Source organism: Oncorhynchus gorbuscha, linkage group LG16 (genome assembly GCF_021184085.1).
Source record: "Oncorhynchus gorbuscha isolate QuinsamMale2020 ecotype Even-year linkage group LG16, OgorEven_v1.0, whole genome shotgun sequence".
Lineage (NCBI taxonomy): Eukaryota > Metazoa > Chordata > Actinopteri > Salmoniformes > Salmonidae > Oncorhynchus > Oncorhynchus gorbuscha.
In genome coordinates, this window is record NC_060188.1 from 4,710,357 (window position 1) to 4,724,691 (window position 14,335).

The window sequence follows — 14,335 nt, forward strand, 5'->3', positions numbered from 1 at the left end:
GTGTGTGTGTGTGTGTGTGTGTGTGTGTGTGTGTGTGTGTGTGTGTGTGTGTGTGTGTGTGTGTGTGTGTGTGTGTGTGTGTGTGTGTGTACAACCGGTAACGGTGCCAACAGACATTTCCACAGAACAGTCCACACGCGACTCATACCTCCATTAACTCTTCAGGGGAACTGGCAGTGATTGATGGAATGGTTACCTGACATGGCCTCTTGGATCTGGACACGCATTCAATAACACCCACCAACTGAAAACAATGAACAAATACACTACCACACATCTCACCCCACAGTAGCATGTAATTGCAGTGTTAATGCCAATATCCTCTCACTGTCAATAACTATACCCGTGACTTGTTTAGAGCTTCATAACTTCCTACGACTGTGATAGCCAGGTGAGACAACAACCTATCTTAAGATGAATACACTGATGTAAGTAGCTCCAGTTGCCAGAAGATACTGACCCTACCGTTACGCTTGTTTACACTGAGCTGCACTGGGGTCAGAACACAATCATGGTTAGGAGCTGGCGCCAGATACGGGGTTGAAAATGTGCCTCAATGCAGGGATATGCCACTGTACTACACATTTTACCTTTATCCACACTGATACATCGAGAAGATTGAAATACTTCCCTTTTCGTCCCCATGCTAGCTAGCAGTAGCCACCGTAGCTATTTTGGAATAGCTGTGTCAGCCAATCAGTTCCTTTGTTGTTCAACATGACGTGCCTTTCCATAGTGGCTGCTGGTAGCTAGCAAGAGGACCAAAACAGCAATTGAGTATAGTGGCATATCCCATCCCTGCATTGAGGTATGTTTTCCAACCCATATCTCTGGCCGGGTCCATGGTGTTCTCATATAACCACGATTGTATTCCGACCCCAGTGCTGCTCAGTGTAAACAAGCATAATGGTCAGCACACATTCAACTCAGAGGGCTTGTTGATTAGTTAAAACAGGTGTGATTGTCCAGGGCTACAATAAAAATGTGTTCTGTAGGGGGACTTGAGGACTGGAGTTGGGAAACACTGTGCTAAATTACTCAAATGTAGTGTTGCTGGTTTGTGGTTATTACTTTCATCTAAGACCTAGACAACCAGGTCAGGGGACTTTCTTACTAATTATTGACCTTATTTCATCAATGAAATACAAGTGAGGAGCGAAAACCCAGACACTCAGCCCTTTGTGGAATGAGTTTGACATATGACGGAACTGTTGTGCTGATGTTGTGTTGCAACCATGTTGTTGTGTTGTGTTGCAACCATGTTGTTGTGTTGTGTTGCAACCATGTTGTTGTGTTGTGTTGCAACCATGTTGTTGTGTTGTGTTGCAACCACGTTGTTGTGTTGTGTTGCAACCACGTTGTTGTGTTGTGTTGCAACCACGTTGTTGTGTTGTGTTGCAACCACGTTGTTGTGTTGTGTTGCAACCACGTTGTTGTGTTGTGTTGCAACCACGTTGTTGTGTTGTGTTGCAACCACGTTGTTGTGTTGTGTTGCAACCACGTTGTGTTGATGTGCTGCAACCACGTTGTTGTGTTGTGTTGCAACCACGTTGTTGTGTTGTGTTGCAACCACGTTGTTATGTTGTGTTGCAACCACGTTGTGACGTTGTGTTGCTACCACGTTGTGACGTTGTGATGCTACCACGTTGTGATGCTACCACGTTGTGATGCTACCACGTTGTGCTACCACGTTGTGATGCTACCACGTTGTGATGCTACCACGTTGTGATGCTACCACGTTGTGATGCTACCACGTTGTGATGCTACCACGTTGTGATGCTACCACGTTGTGATGCTACCACGTTGTGATGCTACCACGTTGTTATGTTGTGTTGTTACCATGTGGTGTTGTCATGAGTTGATGCCATGCTGTTGTTGTTTTAGGTTGTTTCTTAATGTAGTGTTTGTCTCATGTGTGTTTTGTTCTATATTTTTATCTTTAATCCCCAGTCCCACCGCAGGAGGCTTTTTGTCTTTTGGTAGGCAGTCATTGTAAATAAGAATTTGTTCTTAAGTGACTACACTTGGACTTTTAACCAATCAGATCAGCGCTTTCTACAATATTTGGGCAAAATATCAGAATTGAGGCCATCTGTACTCAGCTGTAGATTTGCTCACATGATGCTGATGTAAAAGTATAAACATTCTGACTGATTGAAGTACATCCATGTACACAATGGTAGCTAATGCCTCCAGATCACTGTCACAGAGATGATACGCACTGTAGCTGGAAGAGTTGGTCAGGACTATTGTATATGTGCGTGCCCAAAGTGGGTGAGGCAGGGGAGACCCTTATGGTCATTTCAAGTAATACAGCATTGCAGAACATTTTGGGGAGAAGAAAACAAGAGGTAGTAAGACAACATCAGATGTTTTATTCTGTAATAATGGAAACATTCTGAGGTTGTTTTTATTCATTTACTCAGATATACATGAGTAGGTACTAGGTAATAAATAAATACATTTCACCTCAGTAAGCATTTCTTTGAATAACAGTGCATGATCCCCTAAAGAGACCCTCTCACTAACTTAAAAAAATAGCATATCTTATAAGTTTACCATATAGTAATGTCTCTCAGCAATGTCATTCTCAAACGTGCCAGTATGCACGCATACACACACAACTCATTGGTACATGGCAATTCCGTCATTCAACAACAAAAACACTTACGCTACATGTACCCCGTAGCAAATACTTATTTCTGAAATAATGGAGAGAGAAGTCAAGTAAACAGAACATCATGTCTAAAAATAGACACAGATCACTGTCATGATGCATTATCATGATGTGGCAGAGACAGATCACTGTCATATGATGCATTATCATGATGTGGCAGAGAGATCACTGTCATGATGCATTATCATGATGTGGCAAGTGAATCAACCTTTTGAAAGTTCTATATCTTGAAAACTTGATGCTGACATGCAAAACATTTTGGGGCTGTATCAACAGTTGACTAATGAAACAAAAAACAGGTGTAGTGGGAACACCTTGGTTAGTTTGGTTGTTCTTTCTTGTCAGGAATCAGCTTGTCAGCATGGTGGGCAAACGTCTCAGCTACCAGCAGTGGGAAGACTATGGAAGCATCAGCGTACACCTGGAGAGAGAAACAAAACACAGAAAGGAAACAGAAGCCTAAACATACAGATCTCTAAGATACATTTCTGGAGATGGGAATGGAAAGAGCCATTGGAAAAGGTTCAACGTGAGTTTGTGTTTTATCTTTGGTCGATCTAATGCATCTATCAAGAGTTCTGGGGGCGCTGCTCTCCTGCTTGACCCAGATGTTACACTTTCACTTCATCTATATTAGCATAAGGTGAGGCCAAAAGCACATTTCCATCTTCGGGTGGCCAATAAAGTTAGATTATTTTCTATTCCATCCATTAACCTTCAGACTGTGGATAAGATAGCTGGTGAGTGAGTTACCTTGACTGGCTTGGCATCCATGCGGATCTTCCCCCAAGACACTGCCTCATCAGGCCTGGCCCCTGAGTCGGAACCATCAAACTCCTGCCCAGTGTTCACAAACACTGCATAGTCCGCTCCATTCCTCTGGGGGGGGGTTACATTATAATAAAATGGTTTGACCTGGTTGGTTAGTTAAGGTTGCTAAGCACCTGTGTTGGGGAAGCTACTCTGAAAATATAGTTCACCAAGCTACCAACTACTTTGAAAAAGTACTTCACTACATCCAAACTACTACATGATAAAACTAATATAAATCAATCTGGAATGTTCTGGACTACAAATTGCAAGAACAGTAGTTCGCTACACCACTACATGGCAGAAAAGTCATTAACTACTGGAAACACTACCAAGATTTTAATGTAGTTCAACTACCACCAAGCTACTGAAAAATGTACTTACATTACTACTTGAACTACATGTAATTTACTACCCCAACACTGCTAAGCACGTCAACTTTCTAACTGGTGAGTTGCGACAGAACAAAATGAGAGGAAAATGGGTGAATTGAACAGTTCATAATTTACACCAACATTATAATTAAGGAATATGATCATAGAGAACATTTTATAGTCGTAGTAATAGTAGTTACTTACCATCAGATTGGCATTGGCTATATGGTGTTTGACCAGACCCCCACCCAGAATAATCATCCCTGTCCGTTTGGCAAACACTGCCTTGCTGTTCAACCTGCGGATATCTACAACACAGACAGTGTTATCAGCACAATAAATTACACACCACCCTTCAACTACAAAACCAAGCACACCACCCTTCAACTACAAAACCAAGCACACCACCCTTCAACTACAAAACCAAGCACAACTACAAAACCTTCAACTACAAAACCAAGCACACACAACTACTTCAACTACAAAACCAAGCACACCACCCTTCAACTACAAAACCAAGCACCAAAACAGTGACACATACTATTGAGTGCATAGATATCTGGAATGAATGTCACCAAGTGGCAGTTTGTGGTGGATGAGATATGTAGTAGAAGTCGGAGGTTTACATACATTTAAACTCAGTTTCACAATTCCTGACATTTAATCCAAGTAAAAATTCCCTGTCTTAGGTCAGTTAGGATCACCACTTTATTTTAAGAATGTGAAATGTCAGAATATTAGTGGAGAGAATGATTCATTTCAGCTTTTATTTAATTTAATCAAATTCTCAAATGGGTCAGAAGTTCACATCCACTCAATTAGTATTTGGTAGCATTGCCTTTAAATTGTTTAACTTGGGTCAAAGGTGTCGGGTAGCCTTCCCAACTTCCAATAAGTTGGGTGAATTTTGGCCCATTCCTCCTGAGAGCGCTGGTGTAACTGAGTCAAGTTTGTAGGCCTCCTTGCTCGCACACGCTTTTTCAGTTCTGCCCACAAATTTTCTATGGTATTGAGGTCAAGGCTTTGTGATGGCCACTCCAATACCTTGATTTTGTTGTCCTGAATCAGTTTTGCCACAACTTTGGAAGTATGCTCGGGCTTAATTGTCCATTTGGATGAACCATTTGCGACCAAGCTTTAACTTCCTGACTGATGTCTTGAGATGTTGCCTCAATATATCCACAATTTTCCATCCTCATGATGACATCTATTTAGTGAAGTGCACCAGTCCCTCCTGTTGCAAAACACCCCCACAACATCATGCTGCCACCCCCGTGCTTCACGGTTGGGATGGTGTTCTTCGGCTTGCAAGCCTCCCCTTTTCCTCCAAACATAACGATGGTCATTATGGCCAAACAGTTCTATTTGTTTCATCAGACCAGAGGACATTTCTCCAAAAGTACAATCTTTGTCCCCTTGTGCAGTTGCAAACCATTGTCTGGCTTTTTTATGGTGGTTTAGAAGCAGTGGCTTCTTCCTTGCTGAGTGGCCTTTCAGGTTATGTCGCTATAGGACTCATTTTACTGTGGATATAGATACTTTGTACACGTTTCCTCCAGCATCTTCACAAGGTCCTTTTGCTGTAGTTCTGGGATTGATTTGCACTTTTTGCACCAAAGAATACGTTCATCTCTAGGAGACAGAGCGGTATGACGGTGGCGTGGTCCCATGGTGTTTAAACTTGCGTACTATTGTTTGTACAGATGAACGTGCTTCCTTCAGGGGTTTGGAAATTGCTCCTAAGGACTAACCAGACTTGTGGAGGTCGACAATTTTTTACTGAAGTCTTGGCTGATTTCTTTTGATTTTCCCATGATGTCATGCAAAGAGGCACTGAGTTTGAAGGTAGGTCTTGAAATATATTCACAGGTACACCTCCAATTGACTCAAATGATGTCAATTATCCTATCAGAAGCTTCTAAAGCCATGACATAATTTTCTGGAATTTACCAAGCTGTTTAAAGGCGCAGTCAACTTAGTGTATGTAAACTTCTGACCCAGAGGAGTGGTTGAAAAATTTGTTTTAATGACTCCAACCTAAGTGTATGTAAACTTCCGACTTCAACTGTAGTTACAATGTAAAGCAAGGCAAGTGTGTGGTCTCACATCACCAAAGGAAAGAACTGGCAGCAGCTAGCCTAGCGGTTTGAGCTTTGGGCCAGTAACCAAAAGATTTGAATCCCTGACACGACAAGGTCAGAAATCGGTCAATGTGCCCTTGAGCAAGGCATTTATTCCTAATTGCTTCGGTAAATCGCCATGGATTACAAAAATTGGAATGTACAGACAGAACCCCAGTCCTCACATCTCCTCTCTCTCTCTTACCATCTACTATATCCAGCACCAGCCCAGGGTTTTTATATGAGTGGAAATAGATCATGTCCCCAATGGATCCATCTGTCAGAGCAGGGCTGAACACTGGGATGTCATTCTGCAACAGAGGTTGAAAATCTATTGATTATATGAACACAGCCTATTGTAACTCAATGACAGCTACAGGGAGGGAGGGAGGCAGAGAGAGAAAAATGTGCACGACAATTTAGTGTATTAGACAGTACCCACAAACAACTGATACAGCAACAAATATGAACAATACTTTTATGATCCGTTAACCTTGTAGAGGTCATTGTGATAGTGATAAGGTGATAAGGTGAGGCCAATGAGGGGCTTGAGCCCCTACTGTACATTATACTGGTGAGTTTAGAGAGGGAATGATAAAGATACTTCACAAATGGAGAGAGGGGGCAAAGAGCACTGGTTTCAATTCATTCCACTGATATTGCCTGCTCTATATAAAGGACAGGCTGATGAGAACAGTGAGCCCCTCAGTCCTCACCTTATAGGCCCAGTAGTAGACAGACTCTGGGTTGTTGATCTCTTTACCCAGACGGTGGATCATCTTGGACGGGGTCCAGTGGGTGCCCTAAAGGGTTAAGAGGTCAAAGGTCAAATGAATGTGACAATACCAGCAACACCAGGATGATAAACTTTTTTGATACATTTTACCCCAATGAATACAACCCAGACACAGAAGATGACATTTCCTGTACGAAGGGTTAAATTAGCTCACCTCATCTTTCTGCTCCTGCACCATCTGGTCCAGAATGGGCATCAGCCAGTCCTCAAACTTACAGTAGTTATCATTAGGTACCAGGAGGTTACCTATCCTAGAAAGAGAGCGACAGCGGAGAGAGGAGAAAAGAGAGAAAAGATTAGTGACAACTTAGTGTATTAGACAGCACCTACAATAATAACTGAGTGGTTTGAGCCCTCTTCACCGTTAACTCAGACACCAGCCAGCTTCAGCTCAGTCAATACCTGCCAGTCTGCACAGCGCGATATCAACCCAGAACAGACTTTTTCTCTACCAGATCACCGGATTCCTGCCGCAAGCTCTGGATCATTATACCGGATCATCGGAGCTAGCTAGCTGCAACAGAGTGGCTACTACTGGCTAACGCCTCTGTCCCGAAGCAAGCACCGAAGAAGTCTACCAGCTAATTATTGGGCTACAATACTTACTTTGCCAATTGGCCTGGCCCCTATATTGCCAACACGGAGCCCCGCTTGATCCATCACAACTGGTCTGCAGACGTAATCGTCCGAGGTGGTTTCAACAGGCTTTTCCGTTGCGATGCTACTGAAGACCCATCTGCTAGCTTTCCGAATCGCCGTGTCTCCAGCTCACCTAGTGTAGTAGCGACTACCGAATGGCTCCGACTCACCTGTTGCTGCTCATTGGACCCTATGATCATTCAGAAACACATGCCTCTCCCTAATGTGAATAAGCCTTTTCTACTGCCATTTCGGTTAGTTATGATTGTCTTATTTAACTGTAGAGGCCCCAGCCCCGCCCAACATGCCTTAGATAGCTCTTTTGTCCCACCCCCCACACACGCGGAGACCTCACCTGGCTTAACAGGTGCCACCAGAGACAACCTCTCTCATCACTCAATGCCTAGGTTTACCTCCACTGTACTCACATCCTACCATGCCCTTCTCTGTAAATTATGCCATGAATCTATTCTAACATGCCCTGAAATCTGCTCCTTTTATTCTCTGTTCCCAACGCACTAGACAACCTCTGGTCCTTCCTCTGGTGATGTAGAGGTTAACCCAGGCCCTGTAGCCCCCAGAATCATACCTACTCCCCAGGCGCTCTCATTTGTTGACTTCTGTAACCGTAAAAGCCATGGTTTCATGCATGTTAACATCAGAAGCCTCCTCCCTAAGTTTGTTTTATTCACTGCTTTAGCACACTACGCCAAACCTGATGTCCTAGCCATGTCTGAATCCTAGCTTAGAAATTTCCATCCCCAACTACAACGTTTTCCGACAAGATAGAACTGCCAAAGGGGGCGGAGTTGCAATCTACTGTAGCGATAGCCTGAAGAGTTCTGTCATACTGTCCAGGTCTGTGCCCAAACCATTAGAGCTTCTACTTTTTTTTAAATCCACCTTTCCAGAAATAAGTCTCTCACCGTTCCCGCTTGTTTATAGACCCCCCTCAGCCCCCAGCTGTGCCCTGGACACCATATGTGAATTGATTGCCCCTCAGAGTTCGTACTGTTAGGTGACCTAAACTGGGATATGCTTAACACCTCGGCCGCCCTACAATCTAAGCTAGATGCCCTCAATCTCACACAAATTATCAAGGAACCTACCAGGTATAACCCTAAATCCATAACCATGGGCACCCTCATAGATATCATCCTGACCAACTTGCCCTCTAAACACACCTCTGCTGTCTTCAACCAGGATCTCAGCGATCACCGTCTCATTGCCTGCGTCCGTAATGGGTCCGTGGTCAAACTACCACCCCTCATCACTGTCAAACGCTCCCTAAAACACTTCAGCGAACAGGCCTTTCTAATCGACCTGGCCCAGGTATCCTGGAAGGATATTGACCTCATCCGGTCAGTAGAGGATGCCTGGTCGCTATTTAAAAGTGCTTTCCTCACCATCTTAAATAAGCATGCCCCACAAAACGTAGAACGAAGAACAGATCTAGCCCTTGGTTCACCCCAGACTTGACTGCGCTTGACCAGCACAAAAACATCCTGTGGCTCCCTGCCTGTGCCATTAAACCCCTTCAACTCATCCAGAACGCCGCAGCCCGTCTGGTGTTCAACCTTCCCAAGTTCTCTCACGTCACCCCGCTCCTCCGTTCTCTCCACTGGCTTCCAGTTGAAGCTCGCATCCGCTACAAGACCATGGTGCTTGCCTACGGAGCCGTGAGGGGAACGGCACTTCAGTACCTCCAGGCTCTGATCAGGCCCTACACCCAAACAAGGGCACTGCGTTCATTCCACCTCTGGCCTGCTCGCCTCCCTACCACTGAGGAAGTACAGCTCCCGCTCAGCCCAGTCAAAACTGTTCGCTGCGCTGGCCCCCCAATGGTGGAACAAACTCCCTCACGACGCCAGGACAGCGGAGTCAATCACCACCTTCCGGAGACACCTGAAACCCCACCTCTTTAAGGAATACCTAGGATAGGATAAGTAATCCCTCTCACCCCCCCCCCTCCTTTAAGATTTAGATGCACTATTGTAAAGTGACTGTTCCACTGGATGTCATAAGGTGAATGCACCAATTTGTAAGTCGCTCTGGATAAGAGCGTCTGCTAAATGACTTAAATGTAAATGTAATTAGCATCGAATAGCCCCAGCGATATGCAACTTTTCAGGGAAGTCAGGAACCAATATAAACATTCAGTTTGAAAAAGCTAGCCTTAGCTTTCCTAACTGAAATTTGCATCCTGCAGCACTAATTCCAAAAGGTTTTGGGACACTAAAGTCCATGGAGAATAAGAGCACCTCCTCCCAGCTGCCCACTGCACTGAGGCTAGGAAACACTGTCACCATCGATAAATCTACGATAATAGATCATTCCAATAAGCATTTTTCTACAGCAGGCCATGCTTTCCACCTTGCTACCCCTACCCTGGCCAACAGCTCTGTATCCCCTGTAGCAACTTGCCCAAGCCCCCCACCCCACTTCACCCAAATCCAGATAGCTGATGTTCTGAAAGAGCTGACAAATCTGGACCCCTACAAATCAGCTGGGCTAGACAATCTGGAACCTCTAAAATTATCCACCGAAATTGTTGCAACCCCTAGAACTAGCCTGTTCAACCTCTTTCATGAAACCTGCGATCCCCAAAGATTGGAAAACTGCCACGGTCATCCCCCTATTCAAAGGGGGAGACACTCTAGACCCAAACTGTTTATACACCAATATCCATCCTGCCCTGCCTTTCTAAAATCTTAAAAAGCCAAGTTAACAAACAGATCAACGACCATTCGAATCCCACCATACCTTCTCCACTATGCAATCTTGTTTCCGAGCTGGTCATGGGTGCACCTCAGCCACGCTCAAGGTCCTAAACGATATAACAGCCATCAATAAAAGAGTACTGTGCAGCCGTATTCATTGACCTGGCCAAGGCTTTCGACTCTGTCAATCACCGCATTCTTATCGGGAGACTCAATAGCCTTGGCTTCTCAAATGACTGCCTCGCCTGATTCACCAACTACTTCTCAGATAGAGTTCAGTGTGTCTAATCGGAGGGCCTGTTGTCCGGATCTCTGGCAGTCTCTATGGGGGTGCCACAGTGTTCAATTCTCGGGCCGACTCTTTTATCTTTATATCAATGATGTCGCTCTCGCTGCTGGTGATTCTCTGATCCACCTCTAAGTAGACGACACCATTCTGTATACTTCTGGCCCTTTGGACACTTAAACCTCCAAATGAGCTTCAGTGCCATACAACTCTCCTTACGTGGCCTCCAAATGCTAGTAAAACTAAATACATGCTCTTCAACCGATTGCTGCCTGCACCCACCCGCCCGACTAGCATCACTAAGCTAGACGGTTCTGACTTAGGTATTTGTAGTTGTCCACATATTCTAGGTGTCTGGTTAGACTAAACTCTCCTTCCAGACTCACATTAAGCATCTCCAATACAAAATTAAATCTAGAATCAACTTCCTATTTCGCAACAAAGCATCCTTCACTCATGCTGCCAAACATACCCTCGTAAAACTGACTATCCTACCAATCCTTGACTTTGGCGATGTAATTTACAAAATAGCCTCCAACACACAGCAAATTGGATGCAGTCTATCACAGTGCCATTCGTTTTATCACCAAAGCCCCATATACTACCCACCACTGCGACCTGTATGCTCTCGTTGGCTGGCCCTCACTACATATTCGTCGCCAAACCCACTGGCTCCAGGTCATCTACAAGTCTCTGCTAGGTAAAGCCCTGCCTTATCTCAGCTCACTGGTCACCATAGCAACACCCACCCATAGCACATGCTCCAGCAGGTATATTTCACTGGTCATCCCCAAAGCCAACACCTGCTTTGGCTGCCTTTCCTTCCAGTTCTCTGCTGCCAATGACTGGAACGAACTGCAAAAAAAAATCACTGAAGCTGGACTTATATCTCCCTCTCTAACGTAGAGCATCAGCTGTCAGAGCAGCTTACCGATCACTGTACACAGCCCATCTGTAAATAGCACATCCCCATATTGCAATTTATATATATTTTTGCTCTTTTGCACCCCAGTATCTCTACTTGCACATCATCTTCTGCACATCTATCACTCCAGTGTTAATGCTAAATTGTAATTATTTCATCTGTGGCCTATTTACTACATTTGCACACACTGTACATAGATTTTTCTATTGTGTTATTGACTGTACGTTTATCCCATGTGTACCTCTGTTGTTTTTGTCACACTGCTTTGCTTTATCTTGGCCAGGTCATAGATGTAAATGAGAACTTGTTCTCAACTGGCCTACCTGGTTAAATAAAGGTGAAATTATTACTATTATAAAAAAATATATTTTTAAATATGGCCAATATACCACGGCTAAGGGCTGTATCTAGGCACTCCGCGTTGCATCATTCATAAGAACAGCCCTTAGCAGTGGTATATTGGCCATATACCACACCCCCTCGTGCCTTATTGCTCAATTGTATTATGATCTGCGATCCATATTAGAGGTGATAGCGCTCTACCTGTTGATGCCTCTCTGTCTCAGCTCCTTGCCAGACAGGCTGAACTCCCCCAGGTACGTGGGGGCCAGACACTTGATGAAATCCTCCTCGATTCCCCCCGCTGTAGTCACTATCACGTCCACCTGTTGGGAAGGCCCACAAACACATGTAGCATTTTACTAGTGTATACGATCACCTATATGCACTGGCATCTTGAAGTGAGTGTTTATGATGTAGGGGTGTCAAACTTCATTCCTGGAGGGCTGCAGTCTCTGCTGGTTTTTATTTTCCATAGGTGTCCAATTAAGACCTCAATAACCAGGTGGGGGCAGCTCCAACTAATCAAACACCTTAATCGATCAAGTACAAGTGAGGAATGACAGCCAGCAGACACCGAGTGCTGGAGGACTGGAATTTGACACGAGGGTGGGATGCTGTATAGGACTGTACCATTTTGTGCTGTGCCAGGTAGCGGATGGACTCCCTCACTCCAGAGCTGATGAGGTTGGAGGTGTACCCCAGGAAGATGGTACAGCCCGAATGGGAAAGGGAGGAGCCGCATCCTTCCTCTTCCTCCAGCGGCTCCAGACGCTTCTCAATCTGTGGTTATAAATAGATGACAGAAGGAGAGAAATATAGACCACATACAGTATGATAAAAGCTCTCTTTGAACATTTATCCCTCTCGCAATCCCTCAAAAAGAAAGGACTAGAATCAGACAAGGAATACTGTATGTCTACATAAATGGCAACAAATTGGATGCTAACATAACTCTCCACATCCCCAATTACTAGGCATCTTATCCCCTTATACATCCTGGGATGTTTGGAGTAGGATCCCTAGTTCCCTGTACACTGATCTTAGGTCAGCTGATTCTAGATCTGTACCTAGTAGAGCAACTCCTACACAGAGGGGGACATCCTCTGACCCAATGACAACACTAGCCTGCTCCCAGATCTGTGATGTGTTGTCAACTCCTATGGTCATTGAGAGTTGTCAAGACAACAAACAGATCTGGGACCAGGCATCTCAAATCCCTAAAGCTCTAGAGATGGATGATATCATATACTCTGGAATACAACCTTTTATGCTCTGTTTTACCGTAGTTTTACTGAGCATATCAGTTAGGATTCCAGGCTAGATGGCCTCCAGTGAGTCTCACCATCCTGTTAATCTCCTGTATGGCATGGGCCACACTGCTAGCCTGGAAGCCTGTGGTGAGGAAGGACTGGAGCAGTGCATGGTGGTCCACTCCCTGGTTGAAGTCATAGCCCTTGATACGGGGCATGTCGTCTGGGAGGGCCGTGCTGGGCATCAGCACTGCATCCATGGCCACGAAGGGGGCGTGTTGTTCCGCCATGCCGTCTGTCAAACACAAGGAAACAAATCAAAAAGGTTTGCAACGGTTGCATAAAGAGTGCTGAACATGACATTTTACCTAAGTATCTGCAAAGATAGTTTGTGGCTTTCAACCTAGAATAGCTACAAGCAAAATGATCTGACAGCTGAAATCCTGTAGTTCATGTTGAAAAGGTTTGCAAAGTGTCAGCACCATTATCAACTGTCAACTCTCTTCAGTCGCTATCTAAATCAACAGTCAACTCTCTTCAGTCGCTAGCTAAATCAACAGTCAACTCTCTTCAGTCGCTAGCTAAATCAACTGTCAACTCTCTTCAGTCGCTAGCTAAATCAACTGTCAACTCTCTTCAGTCGCTAGCTAAATCAACTGTCAACTCTCTTCAGTCGCTAGCTAAATCAACTGTCAACTCTCTTCAGTCGCTAGCTAAATAAACTGTCAACTCTCTTCAGTCGCTAGCTAAATCAACTGTCAACTCTCTTCAGTAGCTAGCTAAATCAACTGTCAACTCTCTTCAGTAGCTAGCTAAATCAACTGTCAACTCTCTTCAGTAGCTAGCTAAATCAACTGTCAACTCCCTGAACGATTCTGATTCTACTGTATAGCTGGTGGCAAGCAACAATATTAGGATCCTGCCTTGTATTGTGCTTAGTAGCAACTTAGAGACACCATTCTAACGTCCTCATTTAGCACATTTCATGACACCGAGATCAAAGTATAGCAGACGTTAGCTAGCAACTAACACTCCAATGCCTGCGGACTGCCTGGCTTGCAACTAGCTAGCAGCTAGCTAGCTATGCATTCTCTATTGGCTTAAAAACAATTACACGCACTGACAAATGAAGCAACATAACGTTTTTTGAATTAGAGAATGCTGAAAATAAAAAAAGGTATCATTGTATAAAGACAGCCAAAACATTAGCAACACACCACAGGTCTAGAGCTCTGACATTCCCCATGCAGCACACGAAACAACTACGGAAAGCGCAAAGGTTCAAACGTAGCAACTCATTCTGGTGAAAGATTGTGTTCTGTATGCATCCTTCCTATGCTTATCATTATTTGTGTCAACATTAATCTCACTCACAGTCTCTTTCATCATCAGTGAG

General features: G+C 44.4%; 1 protein-coding gene across 1 annotated transcript; it reads right to left on the reverse strand.

Moving 5' to 3' along the window:
• Positions 1-2,759: 2,759 nt before the first annotated feature.
• LOC123999107 (deoxyhypusine synthase-like) lies at positions 2,760-14,233 on the reverse strand. The gene is made up of 10 exons (XM_046304520.1): positions 14,157-14,233; positions 13,032-13,234; positions 12,320-12,469; positions 11,891-12,012; positions 6,932-7,028; positions 6,698-6,784; positions 6,187-6,292; positions 4,066-4,169; positions 3,431-3,556; positions 2,760-3,098 (listed from the first exon to the last, which is right to left on the reverse strand). The coding sequence occupies exons 2-10, from the start codon at positions 13,227-13,229 to the stop codon at positions 2,997-2,999; spliced, it is 1,092 nt and encodes a 363-aa protein (XP_046160476.1). The 5' UTR covers positions 13,230-13,234; positions 14,157-14,233; the 3' UTR covers positions 2,760-2,996.
• Between the last annotated feature and the right edge of the window lie 102 nt (positions 14,234-14,335).

What these genes read in the sequence shown, in the direction of transcription:
- LOC123999107 (XM_046304520.1), bottom strand. Translation starts at nt 13,229, where the DNA reads ATGGCGGAACAACACGCCCCCTTCGTGGCCATGGATGCAGTGCTGATG. An exon ending in GGTGCTGGATATAGTAGATG is followed by an intron (nt 4,170 to 6,186) that starts GTAAGAGAGAGA and finishes TCTGTGTTGTAG; the next exon opens with ATATCCGCAGGTTGAACAGC. An exon ending in TGGATGCCAAGCCAGTCAAG is followed by an intron (nt 3,099 to 3,430) that starts GTAACTCACTCA and finishes TTCTCTCTCCAG; the next exon opens with GTGTACGCTGATGCTTCCAT.